Below are 27,194 nucleotides of genomic sequence, written 5' to 3'. Positions count from 1 at the left end.
TATTATATTAAAATTCTGTCAATATATCCCTCTAAATCCTACACACTGTACCTTTAAGACTTTAAGAATGATCAGTCAAACTATATGGGTCTTCTGAGGGGCCCTGCATTAGTGTGGAGTATGTTGAATCTGGCCCTAGAGTCAAAATGTAGTTTCACAGTCCCTGTCATCTGATACTGTGCAAACTGTCTCACTTAAAAACATCAGCCAATCACGTGGGACATTACAGGAGCTAATCCCTGCTGAGAATTGGGGGCAAACATTTTTACCCTGGGGCCCTGTAGCAGGTTTATCTAGTCATGACTCCAGAGCTATTTTTCAAAGGCTAAATGTCTTTTGATTCACACATAATGGCTCATCAGCTGCTGAGCGTCTCACTTTACACAGGCCACCTTTTTTCTTTTGCTACGTCTAGAAACAGAGACAACTGACTCATTTGCCAAACAGTGATCCTTGACAGTTGTGACATTTTGCCTCGTACACTGTGCATACAGTAGATTCAAATAAATGAAAACACAACAGATATAATAAGATTTTTCCCCTTTAATGTAATCTTTTCTCAAAAACAATCCAGTTCATGTCTTCAGATCACTTTCACATTTAACTTTTCTGTGCGTAATATTCATGTCAAAACGGTGAGACGTCTTAAGTTTGCTCTGGGTGAAATGCTCTGGATACATCCATGTGACGTTACAGTGTGTTCAGCAGCAGACAATCAAGCTGTCCACATCCACTGGTAACTCAGTGGATGTGTGTGTCCAGGCTTGTCTTACATTTTTGCACTTGAGTACATACATTTCACGTGTGGGATTCTTATCCTCTCTGCCATGCTTTTCTCTTCATTCACAGATCAGCATAGACCCAAGCATCAAACAGTAAGTGGGGGAGGGCGGTGTTTCAGGGGGAAACTGAAGTTTAAGTTAACTTGATGTTATTTTGATTGTAGCCTGGGATCGTCTGATATGCTTGGTGACGTGACAAGTGGATTTTAAAAACAGGATGCGGTAAAAAGAATAAGTGCCTGTGGTTCGTTAGTCATAATTTCAACAATTAAGGGTGGAGTCAATCTCTTTTTTCACATTACAATGAGTTTATGAAACAATGTTTAAGATCTTTTTTCTTCACAAAGAGTTTGGCCTAAAATTATGTATAACATAACATGACATCAACATTTTCCCACCTGAACACCAACATTTTAATTTGGCACATCATATTTTACCTTCATCAACCCACAACACACACTCACACGCATACAGACATAAAGGTTTGAAGTGGTTGGAGGCCTTATTTTACCAGTTGAACCAGGCTGAAAGTTTATGACAGCTGAATTTGTGTGTCAAAGTTTATGATACTGCAGATAAGACATAATACAGCAGAAGTCCGGGTCACAAACTTATGTGAGGAAATATGTTTTACTCCTCCAGAGCCATTGGAATAAGCAATTAAATAAACATTTGTCAGTAAAAGTGTTTGACAAAAGCCTCCCAAACATCCCTGTCCTACTTTTATTTTCTAAAACTCTTGTAAAAACCCAAATTGTAGAATTCATGTCTATATTCATTAATACTCAGTCTTGTGTATCACAAGATTAGCAAGATGCTATATATATTTTGTAAAAAAGAACAAAAAATGCTTTTTGTTTACCCAACATCGCTAAAATTTTAAAGATCCAGTCTGTCATTTTTTTGCCGATCTAAAGTTTCGGTTAACTTCTACACTTGCCTGACACTGATATCACCAGATTGTGATTAAAAATGCTTTTATTCAACCGTCTCTACTTCATACCAACCAACCTTCACATCCTAAACCCGTGGCACATTGTCATCAATACAAATATACACATACTGTTCTCAGTGGGTTTTCTACACATTTGTTTTTTTTTCTGCCTTTTTTACATTGTTAAAAAATATATAAAATATTAAGAGAAATTGTACAGGTACATTCAGGTTAAAAACACGTTTCTCTTCAAAGCTGCATTTACAAATCTCTGTATGGTTATTCGTCGTCATTCAGCTGTCAGCACAGGAGTGAGCGGGTGTCTCTTTTCAATGAGCGAAAAATAATGATCTGAAATGTGACACTTTGATAGTTTGAGCCATTTTTGTTTGGATTTCTGTTGTTATATTCAAAATGTAGATGTTTTATTGAGAATATTTTTGAGGGAGTATATATTCTAAATATATTCGAGAAGCTGACGAGAAACGTGGAAACAGAAAGGCCGGGATGACCTAGACACACTGCTGACGTGGTATGCCTTTTAGACCTTATGATGCACCCATAATCTTGCTTTTTTAGTAACAACCAAAAAACTATTAAGAAATATTGACATATTTATATTAAAACTGCATTACATTTGTTTCTTGAACCAGTAAAAGCTGCAATGGCTATTTTTTTTGATAATTTATAGTCATAGATTAATAACAATAAGTCAGCAGATTAATCCATGATGAAAATAATTGTTAGTTGCAGCACTAGGTGCAAGTAATCTTAGGCCAGTGATATACTTGCTTTTAAACCACACATAGTGTGAATTCTTCACATACGTGCCTACGTAGAAAAGGGGTTTCTGGAAGATTCCACTAGAGGGCACCCCAGAGAACTCAGACCATACAGGACTTCCAGTTTTTCATGATGCTAACGATAAACACTTGAGGAGGTAGCTATTGTTAATTCTGAGCTCTTGGCAGAAAAGGCGCCATCGTACAAAAGGTCTGACGCAACCGGGAGCCCCATTTGTTCAGCTAGCACTAGAGCCTTTCCGAGAGGGTTGGGTCCACAGGTTGGATGAACAACCACGACTTTTCAATATCGTAGATAAGCAAATGGACATTGTATGATAATCATCAATTTTCATATCATGGTATACCTTAAAATTTGTATATCACTGCAACCCTACTCAAGACAACTGCCAGCCAAGCTGGCTACTTTCGGTTTAGTTTAATCTCGAAGCTATTCCAGACTTTCCAAATGTTATCGGACCAAATGGATCAAGTCCTGATAGTGGAATGAGTCATTTTGCGAGGGACGCTCAAACAAATGTATCCACCGATTAACAGGCATTTCTTTCCCAATGTAGGTCTATCGGAAAAAATCTTTCTGGGTCCACTGGCATCACATGCCAGACTCAGGAGTTGTAGTTACAATGTTTGGCCACTACAAAATTTGGTCTCGAAACCTGACGCTGTTCCTGGGGACCTGGGGTCTCATTTATAAACATTCTGTGCATACAAAACAAGGCCTGAAAGAGGCGCATGTCACTTCCCACACAAAAGTTGTGATGTATAAAGACAGACTTGATGGGAGAAACTCTGACCCATGCTTACAAACATTTTGGAGAGGGGAAATTGGTGATGCCTGATTGTATGAAATTGTCAAAATATTTTTTGGTGCATACCATTTTTGGCTTTTGTTCGAACGTACATTTTTTGTATGGATCCTATGCATTGTTTTAGAAATGAGACCCCTGGACCTATTCCCTGTCCAATGGGCTGTCCTCGCCCTAACCATTTGAGGTCAATGCCTAACCCCAACCATCTCCGCACGTGCCTACAACAAATCAGGTCTCCAGTTTGTATGAAGGCAGCAACAAGGATCCTAAATCAAGAACATACTCACATCATCACGTACTGCGCCTACTGTGTGGACGCATAGCATTAATTTCAGAGGACGCAGGACAGACGCAGAATATGCCAGGCAGCCGTCATGGGCATGGAGTGCATAATCAAAAGCAAGTATATCTCTGGCTTTAGTTACAAGCAGACGGTGGAAAAACAATCATCGCATTCATGAAAATTATTTCTGGTGGCCGGTGTTATCAGATTGCCTTACAGCACTATGAGACGTGATAAAACAGCTGGACGTTAATTTCAAGAGCAGTCATCCGTGATTATTTTCATTTAAAGAAAATCTACCTTAAATTAAGGTGACCCTAGCAGCACGCAATACCTAAGGCAAACATGTACTGTACACCACTGAATACTTTCACTTTGACAGTGTGGGAAACAGGAACAAAGGTATGTGACTTTAAACAGTCAACAGACCAGTTTGTTGGATCAGTCAAGGTTAGTGTTAGCGGCGTCCTAACTTTGTGGTCATTGGCTGAAGTTTCAAAGAGTCGTGTGAAAGGTTACCGAACATAGCAGCATGACTCAGATCCAGTTTACTGATGTATCAACTCAGTGACAGCTGGTGCTGACCTGCGAGGCGAACGCTTTTGACCTTTGACCCTGCCATTTAGGAACACAAGCCATTTCTGGAATGACATTTTCCACTGTAGCATTTTCACTTTAGTTACCATTATCTTAACACTATTATCCAATTTTGATAGGAATCATTTATCACGTTAGGCCAATTTAAAGTTTAGAAAAATGTTAATAAGTGATGATTACATCAAAATGAAACAGATGAGAACCTTGAGATGTATTACTGCTCAGGTGTCTTTTTTGAATCGAGATCCATGTAGTAGAATATATCACCATAGGCTGATGACTAAAACCTTAAGTCTGGAAACATTCCCCACATGGACGTGCTTTGGGGTCAATTACTCTTTTATTGACTAGAAAGCATATCCATTCTGCTAAAAACAAAATAAAAATGACCGTTAGTGAAGTAAAACGACCCGAATACAACATTCATACAAAGTTTCTGTAAGGCATTCCTTCACCAGGTCATCGACGCCAGCTGAGTCTGCAGCTTCCTCTTCCCAAGCTTCAGCTCATCAGTCTTGTCAGCAAAAGAAAAAATAAAGAGTTCTTGAGATATCCACAGTTTTCCTGTCAGAGACTTCTCCCGCTCCGTCACATGAGTCTTTAACACAGTTCTGGTGATGGCTTTGGTCTGTCCTGCAGCTAAGACTAAAAATTATACATACAGGAGAGCCGGAGCTCTGAAAGAAGTCATTAGATTCATGCAAGACTGTACAGACTTTCAGTGGGCTGTCCGGGGCCGGACAGGACGTGAGGTTTAGGTGCAGTCCTATCTGCAGGAGGAGCCCAGCACGTTGCCCGTTGAGGGTGTGGTGGCGGTGGCGCTGTAGTGTGGGTAGTTGTCGTTTGGCGGTGGGCTCGGGAGGATGGAGTTTCCGTTGGTTGGGGAGCAGTTGAGCTGGAGCCTCCGCAAGTACTCAGCGTGGACGGGTTTGTGGCTCTGCAGCACTTTGATGGCCTCGTCCACGGTGAACCACTCCCGCTTACGACCTGCAGAGGGAGACAGAGCACAATGTATGAGTTCAAAGGAAGCTTTCATGTTGGGTCTTCACAGAGGAACTCCAAAGCCCTAACACACACACACATCCTATCAATTTTACATTATTATACATACGATACACTTCTGTTCTCTTGCACATGTTAATCTCCCAGTGTATCAAAGCCATTTCTTCCAGCATATTACCAATAAAGATAAAGGAAATCATGAACCTCAACATTTTCCTATCAGTAACAGTTTCACTGTAATAACTGGAATAGAGACGTGTAATGTGACGCAGTACTGAAGCATTCTGCTGCAAACTACCGCAACAAACAGTGTGTATTTAAATGTCATCCTCAGCTGATTGGTTGTTCCAGTTAGCAAGATTATTAGTATGATATGCACATGAAGGCATGGCACATGTATACTGACAAATGTGCATGCATAACAGGGCTGGGCAATGTGGAGAAAATCAAATGTCATGATATATTTGACTCCTTGATATCGAATCAAAATTTGATCCTTAATGATAATGTTTGATGGAAAATGAACACTGAAATTTGTCTTATTGATCCAAAAAATGTTTTACAGTTAGAGTCTTGCTTTAAAAATCATACTACAGATTTGGATTACGCTAATATTGTTTATCAAAATGCTTCTTGAACTCATTTTCTCATCCTTAATGCAGCCTACAGAAGCCTTAGTAGACGTGTCCTCAGATGTCCTTTCCTTAGTCATCATTGTGAAATGTATGATAGACTCAACTGGCCTTCTCCAAGTACAAAAGACACATTTAGGGGTTTTTTTGTACCTCATACAAATTATCAGTGGAGGCACTCTGCTTAGCTTTTTTTTTTGTATATCCCGCAGCTACAAAAGAAAATGAAAAAAAACAACAAGCTTTTATGTTCAAGTCTGCCTCCGACTGGAATAATTTACCTTCTAATATTTGATCTGTGACATCATTTCATAGTTTTAAGGATCTCCTAATATGAACCACTCGAAATTGAGATGATCCACCTCAAGGGGCACACCGGCAAATAACAGAACAGATAGAAAAGTCTGGCTAGGACAGACAAACCACTGCGAACAGCCTTCAAAACCAAATTAAGACAACGCTTATGATATCCAAAATCTAAAACCATATCTAGTCCAGTGTCACAGCATTGAAATAATATCCATATACAGCCCAGCCCTACTAAATATAGTAGAAAACAGTAAATGTAAGAGGCTGTGGCAGGTAGCTGATGCTCTTCACAGTCTGTCATCCAGGCTACTGACAGCTGTAATATACTGCAGCTCTGAACCACTGCAGCTACGATCAGCGGCCTAGATTTACAGGCATCTGTTGTCCCTGCGTACCCCGATGCCCGTATAGTCTCCACACAGTATACTGGCCTTCACATAAATAAAAACAGCGTACTGTAAAAGGCGAGCCAGCCCTGCGCAGAGCGAGGGGAAAAACATACCGCAGCATCTGCAATCATTCACCAGAAGGCGAAAAGGAAACTGTACCTATGTTGACGGAGTCTTCCCAGGCCTCCAGTGTTTCTGTGACGGTCAAGACATACACATACGTCCGGTGCTTCCGATCCTGGTTTTGCTTTAGGGATCAGAAGGACAGAGAACTGAGTATTTAAACAAATCTAAATATTACATAGAAATGATACATTGGATACTTATGGGTTGCAAAAGGTTAAAAAATAAATGGTAACTCATGCATCTTATTGTACGTGCACTTTGCTCTGTATGTAATAAACTGCCTGAGTGAGATAAAGCCGTGAGAGCTTACCTCAAACACGCCGAGCAGACGTCCTAGCTTGCCCTTCACACCGGCCTGAGGAATAAATGGAGAAAAGGTGTTTTAAAATGTTTTTCTGACTCCAGTGTACAAGACAAAGAGACAGCTGAGAACATTTCTTTGTGTGATTTTCTTAAAGTTATGACTACCCTCTAGTCAGTCACAGAGATGAATAGAGGGTGGAAACGTTTGAAAAGCAGTGTTCAAACCACAGACTGAATTCCGTGTCAGAACAATGGGTATTGTGTGTTGCGTTTTAAAGGACTCAACGAGCTGAACTCCACTGTAACCTCCCAGGCTGTGTTTTGATGTAGAAATGCTTGACAAACACAAAAAACATTCAGAACTAAACTACAGAATAAATCTGTGCCCAGACTGAGATATTTTTGGAGTATATTTCTGTCCTCTGTGGCCTTACAGCGTCTTCAATTTCGTAGAAACTGTCACCCCAGTTTCTTTTAAAGGTGTTGCGATTTCTGTGTGAAACCATGTATTGTTCAAGGACTACAGCAATTCTAAGAATAGGCATCATTATCAAGTCTCAGAAATGACCCTTCGCCTGGGAAAAAAAACACCCTGGCATGAATCCTCATGGATGATTACTGCGGAAATGTAATTACGTCCCTTTCATAACACTTAACAGTTGCTTTATCAATCCACAGTGATCGAATTACTGCCAAGACATATGACATCTGTCCTTGCCCCCCTCTCCAGTCCCCTGCTCAGCATACTTCACAAGTGTCACACTCTCCCCCTGATGTGTCCAGCGGGTTGGGCTGCCGGGTCTGTGAATGCACAGGAATCCAGTGGGGAGCCAAGTTTAGACCGCTGACGTGGCTCAGAACACAAGGTTCTCAACCAGAGGGGACCTCTGGAATACCAGCGGTCTCCTCCGTCACCCAGCCACTGACACCCTGGCCCTTCAAAAATCTCGCCCTTCACATGCACACTGCAGCCAGCTGTACGAGCCACGCAACTTCTGGTCATTTCAGCGTGTTTTTTACTAGAAGTGGACAGTGACCTGAGAGAGACATTTATCGAAGACAATAATGAATGGAATACCTTCCCCTATCAAAAACATCGCAGCTGTAATGTCCTCAGCAGACACTTATCACCCCAATGGCCTCTCAGAAAACACTGACCCATAATTTGTCAAAACACCCTCTGAGTTAAAATACACATTTTTGCAATGTATTTTTAATTTACCTTACTTTACACAGATAAATGTGGGACTACTCTTTAAAAAGTCATGTTTCTTGGTTAAAACTATAGCAGAATGGGATGTTTTACGTAGCAAAATTATAGACTAATATTAAAAATGTGAGAATTATTGGACAAACCGTGGACAGTTGCAGGGACAGAGGACTTTTGCGACAGCAGCTGTAACACCAACACATTTCCACAGAGCAAATTCTTTAATGCTTCTTTGAATACCTGTTATACAACTAACAGGTGGATACAGGTTAAACGGACAGCTCACCCCAAAAATCAAAAACACATATTTGTCCTCTTGTCTTATTAAACCTGATCATTTTGGTGTGACTTGCAGTGTGTTGGAGATACCAGCCATAAAGCAGAGGTTGCCTTTTTTGTTGTCTGTCATTTTGACAGCTCCATCTCTGACTGACTGATCTCCATCTCTGGCGAGATCGGTGGAGGCATTTTGTTTTATCTCCAAGGTAATGGATATACATAAAAGCGGGTCAAAGTTTCAGGTGTAATGTTATGAAGTAGTATGTCCCAGTTGTGTGCATACTGTGTACAACAGTGCATACTTTTTAGTATAGCTGCAGTACCTACTAAAAGCAAAAAGAAAAAGTATGAGACTCAGAACGCAAGCCTTATTTCATGGAGCTCGGAGTTCGTTGAGACAATAGTTTTACTGTTTAATGGCTCGGTGTTGGATGTTAGCCGCTACCGCTGTGTTAGACATTGAACTGACCAGCCCTACATTTTTCTTTTACCTACTTTATCAATGCTGTCACAGTTATTGGGCTTTTAAAAATAGCTGCTGTGATATTTTGCACTGGCATGGAGTGATATAGCCTTCTGATGCGATGGCTAAAGCAGTGAGGTAACCAGAGGTAAACTCTTTGGCTAAAGTCGGCTAGACAACAAGGTCGTGTGTGTGAGGTCAAAGAAAGACTAGACAATAGATTATTAATATGGAATCGCCCCAACTGGACAAGGTTATGAATTACTTAAAGGTACGGTTTGATTTGGAGTTGGACTGTCCCTTTAAGATAAAAAAGTCAAAAAGGCCTTTTCAGCGGCCTTCGACTGTCTACGAATTCTCCCTTTGCATTCCTATCACGTGTCCATTTTATGATCTAACTTTGAAGTTGAGAAACAAAATGAATTCTCCGTTTATTCACCTCCTCAAACACCTCTCGCACTGCGGCACCACATGGCTCTTCCTCTGGCTCCATCCCACCTCCGGGGACGATCCACTGGTCGGGGTGCCGACTGCTGCTGACCAGCAGAACCTAGAAAAGAGAGCACAGACGTTTTAAGAATCGCATTACATGTCAATTCCTTTATTTTACTGTGACATAAGGAATGTGTCTTTCAACGTGCCTATAGACAGAGGTAAACATGTTACATCAAGGGGAAGCAAGAAGTCCCTGCAGTTTCTGAGGAACAATTTATCACACATTGTAACTGAGGACTTGGCATGACCTTTGAACCCTTCTGACACAGGTCTCAAGGACAGACGGCTGGTGATTGGTGCCGTCTCTGGTATTTATTCTCTGTTGCTGTTTACAGGATGGTAAATTCAGCACAGCATTCACAGCTTTAAATATTGAGTCCTGACATGATGTAAGTGGCCTTCTGAGTGAAAGAAATGCTTGGAATTGATGGAATATACACGAAAATATGAGAACAAGCCACACTAAAATATATCACACACATGCCTGGATAAAAGTAATTTCAGTAAAAAGAGAAGTCAGCTCAAATTGGGGACCTTAGCAAGTCTCTATTAGATTTTTTGGTGAAAACATTCTCATGTTTTCAAACATTTTTTTGTTTCCTCTTTCTCAGAGGCGTCAAGCATCTGTCTGCTGTGCAAATGACATTTTGGGGATTTTTACAGCAAGCCGATGAGGCTCAATCAAAGTCGCTGTTGAAGCGCTTCCAACACAACATGATCCCGGCAAACAATGCATGTAAACCAAAGCATGAGCCACTCAAATTCTGTCAGTGCTTCCCTGGGCAACCTGCAGGGCTTGAATTACACTACAGTTGCAGTGTACACTGATATGCTCAGATCAGATGTGCCTGGGTCTGCAGTTTCGGGTGGTATCCGTATAGCAACCACAACAGACAGAAGCACACCTGCTGCAAACATTATCACATTTGCATGGAGCAATTCGCTCATTACTAAAACAGCCTGTGACAGGACACGGGTCGTAATAATATCAACAGCCAAGAAAAGCCAATGAAATAGGATTCAGGCGCAGTCTTCTTGTCAGTGGTTCGTTTACTTCTGATTTAAGCACATTTTATGAATCTTAAGCTTGTGGTTGTCAGTTCAGAAATTATTTTAGATGACACAACCGTCAGTGAAGGTAAATATACAAGTATTACAGTAAGAAAAGTGTGTTAAGCAGCTTGTACAACATATGGTGACATTTACCTCTGCCACCCATCTGATCACCACCTGTAATCTGCCAGAGGAGTCAGTCTGTCACTTAATCCTAACTCTGCTTTTCTATATCTTCCCTTACGTTCTCTAATGGGATTGTGGCTGCTGTGGCTACCAGAGGCCTTACGAGGCTCTTGTAAGAACCAGGGCCGAGGGCCAAACCGATTGGACGGCACATGCTCGGGGCTTTGACAGTGAGCGCTGTCGGCTGCTGTCTTTCTCACGTGCCCATTCGCCCAGCTCAGCCATCTGCTTCTTCCCAGATGATATAGGTCAGTGTGAAGGGCAGTGGGGTATCTATACTGTGCGAATGTCAAGCATGGTGTTGTGGATTAAGTGTGTGCACGCTTAGTAAACATTTCCTGTACATGAAAAGGTTGTTATAAACACACACAACAGGTGTTAATACTATACAACAGGTGTATGTCTTATATAGTTTTACAGTAAGTGGCGTGCGTTAGAGGAAGGGACATTTACAGTAAGAGTATAAACAGCACTGTTGCCGGACATGTCATCTTCTCAGTGGAGTGCAGACTGTAAAAAAATGTGCAAAGTTGAACTTCGTAACCTGCTTGACTGAGCTCTTTGATGAAGAGGCTGGCCTTTGCCGGTGAGGTGAGCTAAAACAAACTGAACTTTCATCCTTAAAAACATCACAGTCTGAGAAAGGGGCACTTAATTCAACTACAAAAAATACATCAGGGTTTACTCGTCCTTCCTTTGAACGTGAATGTCACCTGCCAGCAGTCTTTTTTTTATGAGCTATTATTGTGTCATGTACTTCCATGCAGGATGGGCTATTTCAGTGGTACAGCATAATAAAAAATTCATTCCTTGTGTTGTGGATGTGTTTTGAGATCTCAGAGCACTCCACCCCGCTGCCCTCGCTGTCTGATCGAGTGTGTCTGCGTGTTGAGCTGCAGCCAGCGAGGCTTAAAGGGAGATCACTGGTGTCAACATGTCCTAAGTCGAAAGTGTGAGATGTATACAAAACATGAAGCCACAGAGCTTCCGGAGCAGTGAGGACAAAGCAGATCTGCTCTGGTTGTTCCATTTTTATCCTTTGTTTGTTGCCGCAGAGGGACTCTTAGTTGTCCATCCCCAGAATACAGCACAGGCTACATTTAGTTTTGTTTTAATGAATTAAGGAATGTAGAGTACCAAATCGACATATTACAAACTGTGTATAATTGATTATTGGTTTCTTCGCATGTGCTTCTGAGATGAATTTAACTACACGGTCATAAGAGGGAGCAGCAGGGGTCTGGTGTTGCCTTTGAGCTTCGCAAAGGGACATTTCAGCAAGACGAGACATTTGTCATCACAGCAAAATCAAGCCTGCAAGCCTCTGTTCATCTCTCAAAGCACCAAGTCACTTGGACAAGTTAGACCCCCAGTAAATTTATGGAGAAGCAAGTACTTGAAGTTCATCAAGAGGTCAGTGATGTGAATGTCATAATAACAACCTTTCTGACGGCTGTATCCCACAGCCAAGTCAGACGAACCCCTTCAACATCAGACATGTTCCCTTGAACTGATTTTAAATTGGAAGTCATTTGATGCTCTTACTTACATAAGTGTGGGTACACTACATTTTTCAATACAGTGAAGCTTTCAGCTAGTTCAGCTATTAATCCATTATTTAGATACTGTTTCAACCAGTTAGCCATTACTTTAAAGCTGTCGTTGGAAACTTTTATAAAAAATATTCTGATATCGACACATTAACGTTCCTCCTCCTCCTTGTAGTACTTCTAATGGCATTTGCAAGAATCCACCACAGTTTAACAAAAACAACCAATCAGAGCCGAGGAGTCTAGATGTCAATCATGTCAATCATTGCTCATAAACTGTTGTCAAACCCTCAAACTAGGTAGCGCTGATCAAATATGATTTAAGATACTGCACTGCCTATTTCTCACCTCACATGTTTTCAGGAACATAATTAGTGTACTGTATAGCTGTAAAATTAGAAAGTTTGCTCCCGACAGTGGGCAGTGTTTTGTTTTCCACATGGTAGCCAGGTCACGTGTGTTCTCATTTTACAGCTCAACAGTACAGTAGCTATGTTTCTAAAAACATCTGAGGCGAGAAAAAAGCAATGCAGTAACAGAATCTTGACTCATTTTTGATCAGCACTGCCCAGATTAACATTTTACTGCAGTTCACAAGCACTGATTGAAATGACAGACGGCTGTGTTGGAGACTCATATGCTCTGCTTGGTTGTTTTCATTCATGTGTGGCGTATTCTTGTAAATGCGATAAGAGCAGTATTCTTTTCACAGATTATCTGTCACATGTACTGTTGTCAGGAAAAGTGATAGTTTTATCAAATGTGACAAAAAGTTGTTTGTACAAAGTTACAAACTGTAGCTTTAAGCTAGCAAACATTTTTGTCATTTACTTTCATTTGGTTGTCCATTACTTTTTTTAGTTGACAACCATTTACAAATCACTTTTAGCTAACGTCACCTACAATCCAGTTATTCTTTACTTAAGCTAAGAACTACATATGTATCATTTTTAGCTAATGTTAACTATAAACCTGTTACTTTTAGCTAGAAACCATTTATGTATCACTTTTAGCTAACTATGAACCTGTTATCCTTTACTTTTAACTAACAACCATTTTGGTAGCACTTTTTGCTAACTATAAACCAGTTATCCTTTACTTTTAGCTAACAACCATTTATGCATCACTTTTAGCTAACTATAAACCAGTTACCCTTTACTTTTAGCTAACAACCATTCATGTGTCACTAACAGACATTTGTGTTTTACTTTTACCTAGATGCCTCTGAACCATTTATTCACCAATTTTAGCTAACTATTAGGTAACTTTTTCAGCCTAACCATTTGAATTGTTAATTAATAACCTTTTAGGTATCAATTTTAACCATTTCTACCTTTGAGATAGCGTTAACTGTTTGGCTCTTTCTGCTAACTCTCGATGTAAAGTCCAGTTGTGGATATATATTGTGTAGTCAAATTGTATTTTCTGTCCAAACAGACACATATTGTATACTCTAGTCTTTCTGAACTCTCCTATAACTTTTGACAGACACAAGCACAGCGTTGCCTTAAACTCCATAGAAGCATGATGAAAAACCAAAACAAAATAACTCACACCGCCATGATACATATAGGTCAAGAGTCAGGTGACAGCTGAACTCTGGGCATAGGAAACCCACTTATATTTGGCAAAGGAGGGCAGGGTGAAGGAGAAACACTAGAGGGAACACTGCTGTGTTTCCCCGTGACATTTCACTGGTTTGCAACTGACAACCATCCACAGGGCCCCCCAGTGTGAATAAGTAGGGCAAATTCTGAGGTGACAGAGTAAATCTCCTCTGGGTCATGAAAGACTTTACAGATAAATGTCAGAGGCATTAACTATCTCTTATCCAAAAACTAATCTAACAATGTAATGTCAGGCAAGAACAAGCTTCAGTTCCTGGATGATGGCATGCCATAAGCAAAACACAAAAGGTCAAAAAGTAACTGATTTAGAAAAGATGATCAGTCATTCTTGATTCAATATCTCAATCTGAGATAGCAGAACCAACATCGGTAGTAAAACACAGGCTGTGACAGTGAATCCTCTGGCATGGCCTCAAACAGGCACAGCAGGCAGGGATATTCTGGAGGACATTAACACCTCCTCCTCCTCCCTGAGGAGGAATGCTTGTAGCTGTCAAATAAAGAAGGCTCCAAATGCCAGGCCAGGCCGGGTGCCGGGAGGAGAGCATGATGAAGTCTAAGACACTCAAGTACACAAGTGCAAGGGAAGAATCAATACTGCTAAGACAGTAATATAGTCAGCACATTATGCAGGTATCAACAAATAAGAGAAAAGTAAAGAGGGACTGTCAGAGACAAACAGCAGGGCAAGCAAAGACAGAAAGAGCCCGAACGCCTACATCTCTGACTTTCTGCTGAAGCATTCACTAACACTGATAACCTCCCGCTCCGTTTCCCCATATGACATTATTTACAATCTGCTGCAGTACCTTAAATATGTAGCCTCGGTCATAAATTCATCAACATGGTGGGTACTGCTTTAAGTGTTGTCTTGATCAGATAATTCCTCTCACTCTAAATAATGCATGAACTCGTGGCATTACATAAAGTTTATCTTAATAGAGGCTAAACACTGCCAAGCACTGATGATACAGTTAGTAAATTGCCTCTAAATCATCAAATCAATACAATTTCAATGCTATCATTTATAGTTTAGATTCAGTATCTGAGATTGACGACAGTTAACTTAAACAACACATCTGGGAAGTGCAAACAAGCTGCAAACACAACACTGACATAGCGTCACCATTTTAAGATGATATGGTGAACTTGTTAGCAATTGTCTGTGTTTTATATACACACCCAGCAGATATGGGGCAACATCAGCATTCATTTAGAGTTGTGTTCCTATCCACCTGATGAATGAAAGTCCAATATTTACTCAAATTCTAGCTCTATTTTTGGTCTCCACCAACTCCCAAAGGTAAATATCTGGCTCTTTAGCTGCTAAATGCTCCCAGGGCGTCAAATACTGACCCTCTGCCATGCAGCTCGGCATATGCTACTGACACAACAGGCAGACCATGGCATCTTAATAAGACACAGCGGGCTTTCAACTAAGTCCGATGTAAACCCATAATGAACAACTGATGCAGTATAAAGATAGAAAAAGTCCGCAAAAGGCAAGTGGGTGGGGAGGTGGATGGGTCAAACAAAACAAGACTTTCACCAAGGAGACCACAGTTCTTGTCCTCTGTAAAAACAAAAGTCAGGGTTGTTTTAACATAATGTTATGCAATTCATATACGACTGTTGCACACTAAGTCACTCGTGTAACTTATTTACATCATGTTGCGTGACAAACACTTATTTTAAGTCAAAACGTGATCTTTTTTCTAACCCTAACCAAATAGTTTTGTTGCCAAAACCTAACCATGACCGTTTCGCAACATAAACCACGTGTTAAAATGTGTTTCAGCTGTGCGTCACATAGATAAGTTAAAGGGTGCCCTGTGTGTTGCTATGAGACGCCGAAGGGTGTGACAAGGCCTCAGTACTTGACAACCTGGTACTTAGAATAGGTTGGTTTACTTGCTAGTGGCTAGCTTTGTGTGCAGGTGGTGCTGTGCAGGCAGTGTACAGTTTGTTTTCTTGAGAGTTTTTCTTTATAAAGCAACTGCCTGCTGCTTTATAAAATGAAAGGAAACAGTTTCAGCCAGAAAACCAAACAATGACTTGCTATAAAACTGCAGAGTTGGGTGATAAGTCCCTTGTCGCTCTGTCAGTCAGTAAGAGCAGCACAATTCACATTACACAGTCATTTAATCTATTGTTAATATAAAAATATTTATTATAGCAGCTGTGAAACCATAAAGCTTTCATATTACTGCATTCTTATTATTTCTGCACAGCAACCGGAGGAGAAAGTTCTGGTGAAATAAGTTCACAGAAGCAGTTTATCAGCTACACACACCCACACATTTGTGGCTTTCACTGCGAGCTTCACAATATCCAATTATCATTTTAAATGTTAATGCACTTAAAGCTGGGAAAAATCGTACAGATCATAAAGTTGCTTGTTTAAATTTGAATCAAATGTATGAATCTTTAAGGGAAAATTAAGTCTAGGGCTCTTTATTTAACTATGGGTTCCTACAACCTACTACTGCGCTATTATGACATAAAATAATTAAAGAAGCTCCAGGCACACAGGCCCAAAGCAACCCACATGCTGTTAAACCCAGGTGCCCTCCTCAGCTATCACTGCCGTCCCTCTGCACTGACAGCTTCCTGTTTTCCCCTGTTGGGAGTTTAATTGCTGTCATACAGTACCTTGCCCTGAGGGCTCAGCTTTCTCCTTTCCTCTCCAAAACAAAACAGTCCAACAGCATGTACGGCTCTTATTTCACCACAGATGGGTGTCCTGTGTCTAGGAACTGATTGTATGTGTTTAAGGAAAGTATTGATGACACAATGCCCCACATCTCAAGCTTCGTTAACAGAAAATGACCATTGTTAGCATCCCAAATCATAATCAGAGCACCAAATTGGTTCTCATACTCCAAGCAGTGGGACCCATGTGACTGCAGGAGCAGATATGCCTGTCAAATCCTGAAAATCCTGAGGGTGGGGGTCACACCTACACTTTGCTGTTGTCACAGTATTCTCTGAATGTGCTTTCCTGTCATTACAAGTCATAAGAGAAGAATCACAGTGTACAAACAAAATCTGAGAATAATTAGGCATGGAGCGTTCCTGTTTTCTCACAAACATTTAATTTTATAGCACCAATTTTAGAAAATCTTTAATACTCCTTCATGGCTCTACACTTAAAACACAAGACACAATGACACAAAATCTGCACGTGTGTAACAAGCGGATATCCTTGTGTGAATGCCTGTGCATGTGTGTGTAAATCTTCCAAACTGTGTATTGTAGAGCCAAACACTGCAGGGCTCAGGCAGAGCTCTCTCAGTGCCAGCCTTGGGACACCTGACTGGACTGTTTTGACTGTATATTGTGTAATAGTTTGTTTATGCCAAGCTCAAAGAGGAGGATAAATTTAGACATGCGAGAAATGCCACAAAAGCAGTGGACCTGATGTTTGGACATAAATATGACTTACTAGTAATATGGACTATTATTAGTCCCAAGAGGGAACAAGTAATTTAATGTAGCTTGGATAGTGTTGCTCTGTCCAACACTGGTGTAATGCACTGATGGAAACTGCGTAATTTAAAGAGTCAAGTCTCTGAATAAATATGAGTCTATGCTGTCACCCTTCCAAGTATACATGTCCTGAAAATTCAGAGAAAGGAAGCGGAAAGATTTTTGTAGGTCTGTCAAATGTCTTCTAAGAATGTTTTTTTTGTGCGTGTTTATGCATATCTATTTGATAAAGTTTTTGATAAACTGACCAGTTTACTTAAAGGTCCAGTGTGTAGGACTTTCAGGGATATACTGCCAGAGATGGAATATATTGATTATGTTTTCTATAGCATGTAATCACATGAAAATAAGAATCATTATGTTTTTGTTACCAGAATGAGCCGTTTATATCTACTGTATATAGGGAGTGGGTTCTTGTCTACAAAGGTCACCATGTTGCAATGCCATGTCTTTACAGTAGCCCAGACAGGACAAACCAAACACTGGTTCTAGATAAGACCATTCGCTTTTCGGGTCGGCAACTGTAGTTAGCAGCCCCTCTGCGACATGAGCGTTGGAAAAACAGATTTTTTTTTTTACATCAAACTGCTTTATTCAGGGATTAAATCACTGAGTATGTTTGTTTTGGAGAGGAAGAGACCTCTGCAGATAATTCAGCTGCCAGTAAAAACCTCCTGAACAATGAAAACTGAAGTAATCCTAACTAGGAGAAGTTTCAGCTGGTTGCAATTTGCATATGTCACCACTTGATGCCACTAAAGTCCCCATAAATAAGGGGTAGGCAACCTGCAGCTCCAAAGCCACATACGGCTCTTAAACCCCACCCTGAGCTGCTCCCTGTGTCTTTAATTAAAAAAAAAAAAAAAAAAATCATATGGAATTGAATAATGTGTTTTCTTTAACATTTTAACATTCATTTATCATTGTTGTAGACCTAAAGCAATTCTTACATTCTCCAGTGATCAAAATGTTTAGCTTATACTCTGTAATATGCATCATACGTCTATTGATGGCACTTTTTTCTCTAAGTTTTGAGAGACCTCAACAGTAGTGGTTTGTCTATAGTTTCCCTGGCTTGGCTAGCTGTTGATTCCAAATCCAAAAAAGGGAAAGTTTTGGAGGATAAACAAGAATCTAATAGTGCATGGACAGAGTTCTTTGCGTTCATTGCCAGACAATTTTTTTGTGTTTGTTTTTGGTTATAAGTGGCTCTTTTGGTGGCGAAAGTTACTGAGCCCTGCCCTAAATCTTACTCACTAGACCTTTAAATTATATTTTTAGTCCATTTTCAGTGGTGTTTGTACAGTTTGATGTTTTTCATTTGTTTTCTTTTGTTTGCTGCATGTAAAAAATAAATTAAAAATACACAAATATTTAAAAAATAAAATAGAAATTAAGACATTGACCTACCCCAAAAACATTGTCAAAAAAATAGATGAAAAAAATCCAAGTGTCTCATGTTAGCTCTTGTGCTTGCCTTATCTACTGATATCACAGGTAATGCATTTTTGATTAGGTCTGGGAGTAAAAACATCACATAAATCCGCTTTAAAGTGAAGCTACTGTATTGTATATCACCTAGAAAAGTCTATGAGACACAGCAACAATAAAAGCCCGTCACCCCATATTCATTATTTACATGGCGAGGGCCCCTTTAAATCCTCATGCACATAATTGCTACGCAGCTGTCTGCTCAATGAAGGCCGGCGGGATGCTGCATAATCATGAATGGCCACTGCCTGGTCATGGATGCTGACCCTGTCGACGTGTTAAATGTGTTGAAGTGACGCGACATTTGATGGGTTTATTTAATAATAGCCCTGTGAACTATATTCTTATCTCCTCACTCAACACACGCCGCCGGTATTAAAGGAAACTTGCGACAGCGCGCCTCGCCCCCTCTTTTAGCTGACACAAGCTAACACAAAGCTAACCGGAACTTGAGCTAGTCTTCCTTCAAAATAAGAGCTTCGGTTTAACGCGAAGCCGCTTTTAAATGGAGTTTTTGGTCATTTGTTTATTTTGAAACTCGTGACCGGTAGTTATTTGTTGTTAAAGGAAGGCGTGTTGATATGACCGTTTTTCTCTTTTCTCTACGAGCTCCTCAAACTAGCCTAAACTGGATGGCCCAAGGCGCATCACCAGCAGCAGCAACAGCAGCAGCACGGAAACATTAACCCAAACACTGACATTGTGAGAGGCAGGAAAACAGTGTGAACGCGGCTACACTCTGAATGAGATGACATAAATCAAAACCCATATGTTTAATTAAACATGAATGCCATTTTTTTTGTCACAATCACCCCCGTGCTGTTTGAATGACTGGGCGCAGGCTAGGCCACAAAGTCACACACAACCCCTGGATATTGTCCACGGTGTCCACTCACTGCGGGACCTCTTACCTCCTCTTCACGTTCATTCTTGAAGCACAGACACGCTGCTCGTTTCTTGAAGCCCTCGCCATCGTATGTCCTGGTCTGGTTCGGTTTGAGCTTCATTGTTGGTTCAGTCTGCCTCCTTTAGATAAAACCGGCAAAAACAGAGAGGGAAGCGTCCAGCGAGTTATTAACAGCAGAGCCGCCGCATCGCTGCCGCTGCTCTCTGCATCCGTGGTCCGAGATGGTCAGGAATAAGAGGAGGAGGAGGGGGTTGTTGGAGAGATCCCAAGGTACCCGTCAGGCTCTGCTGGATTTATGTTTTCCTCATGAAATCAGTGGAAGGTGAACACAAGTCGATGGTCCAGCTGCTACCTGTGGTTTCCAGTCGGCAGTGCGTGTGCAGTCCCGCAGGCAGAGGTCTTATGTAGACTAACGTTACAGCCTACACAGCACAGCCCTCCTTTGGATCCATTTGCGCATGGCCGCTGACTCAGTACAATGAACAGGCAGACAGGAGTTTCAGATATACTGATCAGCCCCTCTGAGGCAGGACTGAGCTCATTGGTCGGGTTAGTCCCGGTGGGCGGGGCTACACTCCTGGTCAAAACAGTGATAATAAACAAATGCGTAATTTGTGGTGATCTCCAGCGGACTGGTGTTGCTGCAGGGCATGGGACCATCTGACAGGTAGTGCTGTTTAAAGAGTCACAGATGAAGATGTCAATGAAAATAGAGTTAATTAATGGTCTTTGAGTTAGGACTGACATGTGCTGCTCATATGTCGAACCTTGAAGCACATGAGCTACAGCAGCAGAAGACCACACCGGGTGCCACTCCTGTCAGCTAACAACAGGAAACTGAGGCTACAATTCACACAGGCTCACCAAAACTGGACAACAGAAGATTGGAGAAACGTTGCCTGGTCTGATGAGTCTCAATTTGGTGTAAACAACATGACAGCATGAATCCATCCTGCCTTGTATCAACGGTTCAGGCTCGTGAAAATCGTTTAAACGCCACAGACTGCCTGAGTATTGTTGCTGACCATGTCCATCCCTTTATCCCATCTTCTGATGGCTACTTCCAGCAGGATAACGCACCATGTCACAAAGCTCAAATCATCTCAAACTGGTGTCTTGAACATGACAATGAGTTCACTGTACTCCAATGGCCTCCACAGTCACCAGATCTCAATCCAATAGAGCACCTTTGGGGTGTGGTGGAACAGGAGATTCTCATCATGGATGTGCAGCTGACAAATCTGCAGCAACAGCGTGATGCTATCATGTCAATATGGACCAACATCTCTGAGGAATGTTTCCAGCACCTTGTTGAATCTATGATTTATGATTTATGAATCTATGATTTATCAGTTCTGAAGGCAAAAGGGGTCCAACCTGGTACTAGCAAGGTGTACCTTTTTTTTGTCCCTAATTTCTGAAATTCAGTTATGGCTTTTAGTTTTGGTGTGATGCCCTAAGAGTTTCAGTGGCACCATCTGGCCACCCCTACAACAAATTCTAGGGGCACCACTGCATCAGGGAAGAAGCAGCTACTTTTCAAAATAATCTCACAGCAGGAAAAGTGCATGTGTAAATATCAAAGTAAATGATGTCTGATTTCCAAAATATGTTAAGAACACCATATTAGTCATCGCCAGGCTTCTGGCCTCAGCTCTCCTCTACTTATTAGTCCTCAGGCTCAGCTTAATATTAATGCCAGTCAAGGCTGACAAATAAAACCAGCCTCATGTGTTTGTCATGATTCAGTCAGCTGTGACACTTTTATTGCACTTTTATGGGAGTTTTCTTGTGGGAGTTCCATGTTTCAGGTTCCACCTGTTCCCTCCACATTTAATGATTCATTTCGACTCCTTTTATTTACTGAAGGAAAGCTATAATGTTACATAAAGTTTTTATTCATTCAATGTCACTCATAACACCTCCTGCATTCTAGTTTTTCTGTTTTGGGTCTTCTGAAGATGTTTTTGGTCAAACTGCACAAAAGATCACACACTACAGGCTCAGTAGATCATGTGATTGTTACTTCTAATCCAAGATATTGAGAAATCAGTCAGCGACTCCCTTTTGACGTTGAATTTACATCACAACTGAAGTCATTCTTTGAATATGTCAGTCCAAATCAGTGTGGCAAAAACATGCTGACACAATCACTCAAGCACATGTTTAACTGTATTTTGAGTAAAATACTTGAGGTTACTGTAAAGTTGATGTTTTAACTTGAGGTCAGAGGTCACAGTGTTGCAATGCCGTCTGTTTTAGGGGGAGTTGTCAGTGTGAATAAGTACCACACCTAACTGCTCCCCCTGACCAAACACATCAGAGCAAAATCTGTCTCAGCTCGTATCTGATGGCGCTCCCACTCTTCATGTTAAACTCATATAATGTGAGGTGAATAAATAACGCCATCCCTTCCCCTCTGTCGTTACCTCACAGGTGGGGTTTTAGACACTCTGACTGCATTGTGAGCAGCTGTGACTTATTAACCGATTACACGTATTTACTGTTTCAATTATGTAATTCGTAAATGACGAGAGACACAGTTGATGATCGAACCACACAGTAGAGTGCATGCGTGGATGATTCCCTCACCCTTAGTTCACCTTTTACCTGCAGGCTGAGGATGAATCACATGTTGCAACTCCACAGATAACATCAAAGCCAATATTTGACCTCCAGGAGACAAAGATCAGACAGAGAATGAGATTCATCAAAGTGGGTCAAAGAGCAAGACACAATCCACTTGTTTGTGGAGATAATTAAGTCTTATTGCCTTTGTCGTATCCGACCGCCTTTCAGTAGCTTTTTGATGGATTGCCACATAAAAAAAAAGATCAAAACATCCACACACTTATCTCATTTGCACCGAATTTATTGTCCAAGCTTTGGTTACATCATCAGAGCATGAACTATATGCACATATAGGAAAGGTCATCAATAAACAATCAACACAGCTGAGGACACTGAAGATAGGGGAGACTGGGGATAGCTGTAACAATTTTTGGTTTCTATCTATCTATCTATCTATCTATCTATCTATCTATCTATCTATCTATCTATCTGCGACGTAGGACCACCGCCATAATTCTTTCATGTTGGTCATCTTTTGTCTGGGACAGCCCACAATCGTACAGTGTATATTGGGCTTTAGAGTTACAGTATTGATTAAAACACTAGAAGGCTATTTTAATGTTGTTACTAGGTTCAACACCATTTTGATGGTGTCGGGATTGTAACACAGCGTTACTATTGCCCTCAACTGTACTACCCATGACACAGTTACCTTGCTGGCTATAAACAGCAAAGCTATTATTTGACAAATATATCAAATGTTGGGCAACAGAATGGTCATAAAAAGTAGACAGATTGAAATTCATAGACATTAAAGTTTAAGATAGTATAAGGGAAATACACCACAGACCATGTGCATGATGAGTTTCCTGCATCTGTCTTATTTCTGATTGGTGCAATCTGAGATGTTATGATTTCCCCTTGTTACAATTGGCCCTGGTCCCCTACACACAGTGTCAAATTGCACCACCCTCAAAAAGGAAAACGCTGAGAGTATAAAAGGCAGTTTTACCTTTTATATCAAGAATAGTGCCATGAAATTTTGTACATACATTCATGATCCCCAGAGGATGAATCCGAATGACTTAACTTTTCATTTAGTGCCACCATCTGGTTCACATTTGCGGTTTTAATTTAAATATCTTTTTTCCAACGTTCTTGTCCTCTTCAGGATGAATTGTAATAACTCTGGTGATCACTTGCAACCCAGAGTAAATGTTGGCGTTGTACATTTCGGCAAACCACAGATAAGTTACATTTGTGCGTTTCATATGTAGCGCAGACATATTGAAACTTAATGTTTCTAATTAATGTTTTTAATTTGATGTTGTGGCAACGCTGTGGTTAACATGTTTAGGCATATAACCTACTTGATAAAGGGTAGGAAAACATCATGTATGGGCTTAAAATGGCTGGTTTGATTGATATAAACAAAGCTGGAAATGTCCAAGACTCTAGTTTATTAAAAATATCTGCTTTTGTCGCTGCCACCATGCTTGGAAATGTCTAGAGCACTTGCCAAAATAATACCTGCTTTTGTTTGCTGCTGGCTGCTGCTTGGCAGCCATCTCACTTTGGTGTCACGCCATCAACAGTCCCCTCAGCTGACAAACTTATATACCTGTATTCTGATTTCTGAACTACGTCATACTTATGAAACGTGCAAATATGAAAAATCCGTGGCTTGCAGAAATGGCAACATTTTATTCTGGTGACTGGGCTGTTCCTTAACCCTTACATACTGTTAATATTTTATATCTTCCCAGTATGGCGTGTAGAGTTTCAAGACTCCTTCAAACCATAGTTATCCTTGATTTAACCCACACTGGTGAATCTAAAATCTAGTCAAGTCAAGTGGGTCAAATTTGAGTGGATGTACAAAATTTGTAGCACCTGTACAAAAGTCAAACATATTTAAATATTTTCATTTTGTGCATTTATGGTCACTTTAGGAAAAGTCCCATAATTTCAAACTAAAAGAATGGCATTTAGGGAGCTTTTACCGCTGTCAAATTTGACATGAATAGTATGTAAAGGTTAACTTTTCATACACTAACATTATCAGCGCAAAACTGTGAAAAGAGTCCCCACCTTTTGACCCCACTGACTTGTTTTTTTCACCTACATCCCCCCATAGTTACACACATATCTTGAGTATATGGTGGAGATAATTGCTCTCCAGATAACCCAGAAATTCCTGCTGAAAAAAATCACTACATGCATAAGTCATGTTGTCAGCAGTCATCATGTGAATGTGATGGAAATATGATAAGCCCACAGGTCAGCGTGTTACTGGAAGGCAGACAGCCTCATCATCTTGTTTTAGCAGCTTGTTTTATACTGGCGTCACACTGATCTGATTACGATGTGATTACTTCATGGATAATTGCAGCTCATCACAAAAAGGGTTTATAGTAATCAAGTTAAAAATACATCAAATAAAATATTACTGATGACGTGATACACACAAACAAAACAACCACATGATGTAGAAAATTGATAAAGGGATAAAGAACATGAAAGATGGGGATTGTTATAGGATTAGTACAGTTTTAGAGGACTGTAGTTCGTATCAATGCTATGAGACGTAGGGAGACATGTTAGAAAATGAATGTATTTATAGAGATGTAGTTTCCTCTGCATGTAATGTATGATGGTCAGTAATTTATAAAAGGCTAAAATTAGAATCCTGCTCCCAAATATTACAACAGATGCTCAGTCATGTTATCAGTCACCTCAGAGGAAAATAAATCGTCCTGTCATCATGCTTCTTGAAGTGGTTTATCATCATCTTTCTGCATAGCAAAGGAGGGCAGCTAAAGAGGTCTCCTTTTAGCCGAGATGTGAGGGGGGATAGAGGGATTCGGTTTCTCCTGGCTCGCATCAGGACAGATGGAGGGATGAAGGAGCCAGAACTGAACGGCTGCCTCGCACTGTCCTCACTTTATCAGGAGCGTTGGGGATGACATCTGCTTTCTGACAGCACGACGGGCTCAAACTGCATAATAACACACACAAATTATATGTACGCCGCACATATCAAGTACGGTATGTATGCAGAGATGAAGTGTAGACCCATAGTTACATCTGTGTTCATACAGAAAGTCCCACACATGGAGTCTAATCTGCTTCTTCATTCTCCTGTGATCCACTCAGTGTTTGCAGCCGACTCCGATTACACGTAGCCTATAAAATCCTGAGCTGATTAGCTCACCCCTAAGTCTCTTCTTTGACCTCAGCTCCGAGCCTTCAGACATGAGGCATGTGAGGGGATGGATGCGTGCCAGTCAGGGAAAATTAGAGCCATGAAAAAGCTTCAATGCCTTCTAACACAAAAGATATAAATGTTCCGATCAAGATAACGACAATGAGGCATCATTTATTCCCTCCTAAATTTAGTGCATGGATAATCATGCAGCAGCTAGATCGGGCTAATTTTAGACTGGGCCATCTGTTTTCCTGTAATGTCTCCATTATTACACACCTCAGCTTAAAATTAAGCTTTAATAAACTCAGCCTCACGTTGTTTATTTACCAAGACAAACACAGTGGGACAGTTGTTTGCAGGTGCTGTGGGTGAGGTGAGTGTTCTCATGGGATGGAGCTCATCCAGTGATGAAGTGAGCTCCTGACAGCTGGTCAAGGCCGCTAAGATGGATGCGAGCTGCTGTCACTGTTGAATATAGAGCCTGTGACGCCTCTGCTAATGGACCTCAGAGAACCTATTCACTTTGTCTTCTGTTAGCTTCATGAGAACTTCAGTTTTTAAGAAAAGTTATTATGTTGACTTTACTCAATAATTATTAGCCAAATAGTCAGAGAAACAGCAGTTGACGTTAGCTTACTAGCTAAGTGGAAGCTCAAGTTCAGTTCAACTCACCCGTTTTTTGTTTTCCATTAGCAAAAGTTGAGGATAGTACCTGTTACGTTTTTGGTACCATCTTGGTCAAGGTTCCAAGGTGCTGAGCTGATACCAGAAGGTGGGGTTCAGACACTCCAGACTACTGACTAGTTGGAGACGATTGTCACTAGCACGACACAGGACATCCTATACCATAGATGTGTTATAAGAACGCCGAGGTTCAGTTTATGATCATGTTTATTAGCCCTTACACATTTACAGTGTTGTTCATGACAGTGCAGTATAGTATGTATAGTACTTATGTCAATCTGCAAGCAGGGATATTGACAGGACTGTGCATCAACTAACACTGAGCTGAATGCAGCAGCAACACCACAGTCACCAACGCAGAGTGGAAATTGGACCCATTTTCCTGACACTCATAGCCCGGCTAGCTCAGTCGGTAGAGCATGAGACTCTTAATCTCAGGGTCGTGGGTTCGAGCCCCACGTTGGGCGGTGAGGTTTTTGAGGGGAATCTTTCTCAACATCATGTGTCCATGACAAAAAAAAAGTCCAGCCATCATGACACAGAATGGTATTATCAGCTTTGATTGCTGTAAGAGTGTAGTGCCTCGTGCGGCAAAGGGACACACTCATATGCACTGAGATTCATGGCAGCCTGGACTGTTTACCACAGCGGAGAAGCTCATATTACAAGGCATACAAAGAGACTGTGACTTTGCTCTTTGCTCAAGACGCCATTACTCAACTACATCTTCACATAGAAAATAGTTGTTTGCTGCCATATTAATGCTGTGAAGTTCCTTTAACTCTCATGGGCTGAGAAAACTCAGGAGGGTGAAGGGTTGTATTTCTGGGTCAACTGTTCTCACAATCCACCAGAAGTTTGTGGTTGGTTACTTTGCCTTAACAGTTAATGCTCCTCTTTTGATCTTCTTGAACTGCATTTGTTGATACTGGGTAACATAACAGCACTGTACAACAATCACAGATGTCTGAGGATTATGTGACAGCAGATATTGTAGACATACTTTAAATG

At 40.8% G+C, this 27,194-nt stretch overlaps 2 protein-coding genes and 1 non-coding gene across 3 annotated transcripts in view; 1 reads left to right on the top strand and 2 right to left on the bottom strand.

The window, feature by feature from the left end:
• LOC125883151 (FYVE, RhoGEF and PH domain-containing protein 4-like) overlaps window positions 1-27,194 on the bottom strand; it is a 252,056-nt gene that overhangs the window by 218,247 nt on the left and 6,615 nt on the right. The window lies entirely within an intron of this gene.
• On the bottom strand, window positions 524-20,190 carry nudt4b (nudix (nucleoside diphosphate linked moiety X)-type motif 4b). Its single transcript, XM_049567357.1, has 5 exons — window positions 19,725-20,190; window positions 9,361-9,471; window positions 6,977-7,021; window positions 6,700-6,787; window positions 524-5,195 (listed from the first exon to the last, which is right to left on the bottom strand). Exons 1-5 carry the CDS (start codon window positions 19,818-19,820, stop codon window positions 4,975-4,977), a joined length of 561 nt encoding a protein of 186 aa, XP_049423314.1. The 5' UTR covers window positions 19,821-20,190; the 3' UTR covers window positions 524-4,974.
• Window positions 26,578-26,650, top strand: trnak-cuu (transfer RNA lysine (anticodon CUU)). The gene has a single exon. It is a non-coding gene; the product is annotated as a tRNA-Lys (tRNA).

Source organism: Epinephelus fuscoguttatus, linkage group LG22 (genome assembly GCF_011397635.1).
Source record: "Epinephelus fuscoguttatus linkage group LG22, E.fuscoguttatus.final_Chr_v1".
NCBI classification, from domain to species: Eukaryota; Metazoa; Chordata; class Actinopteri; order Perciformes; family Serranidae; genus Epinephelus; species Epinephelus fuscoguttatus.
This window is presented reverse-complemented; position numbering and strand designations above follow the sequence as displayed.

What these genes read in the sequence shown, in the direction of transcription:
- nudt4b (XM_049567357.1), bottom strand. Translation starts at nt 19,820, where the DNA reads ATGAAGCTCAAACCGAACCAGACCAGGACATACGATGGCGAGGGCTTC. An exon ending in AGAATGAACGTGAAGAGGAG is followed by an intron (nt 9,472 to 19,724) that starts GTAAGAGGTCCC and finishes TCTCTTTTCTAG; the next exon opens with GTTCTGCTGGTCAGCAGCAG. An exon ending in TGCGAGAGGTGTTTGAGGAG is followed by an intron (nt 7,022 to 9,360) that starts GTGAATAAACGG and finishes TTTATTCCTCAG; the next exon opens with GCCGGTGTGAAGGGCAAGCT.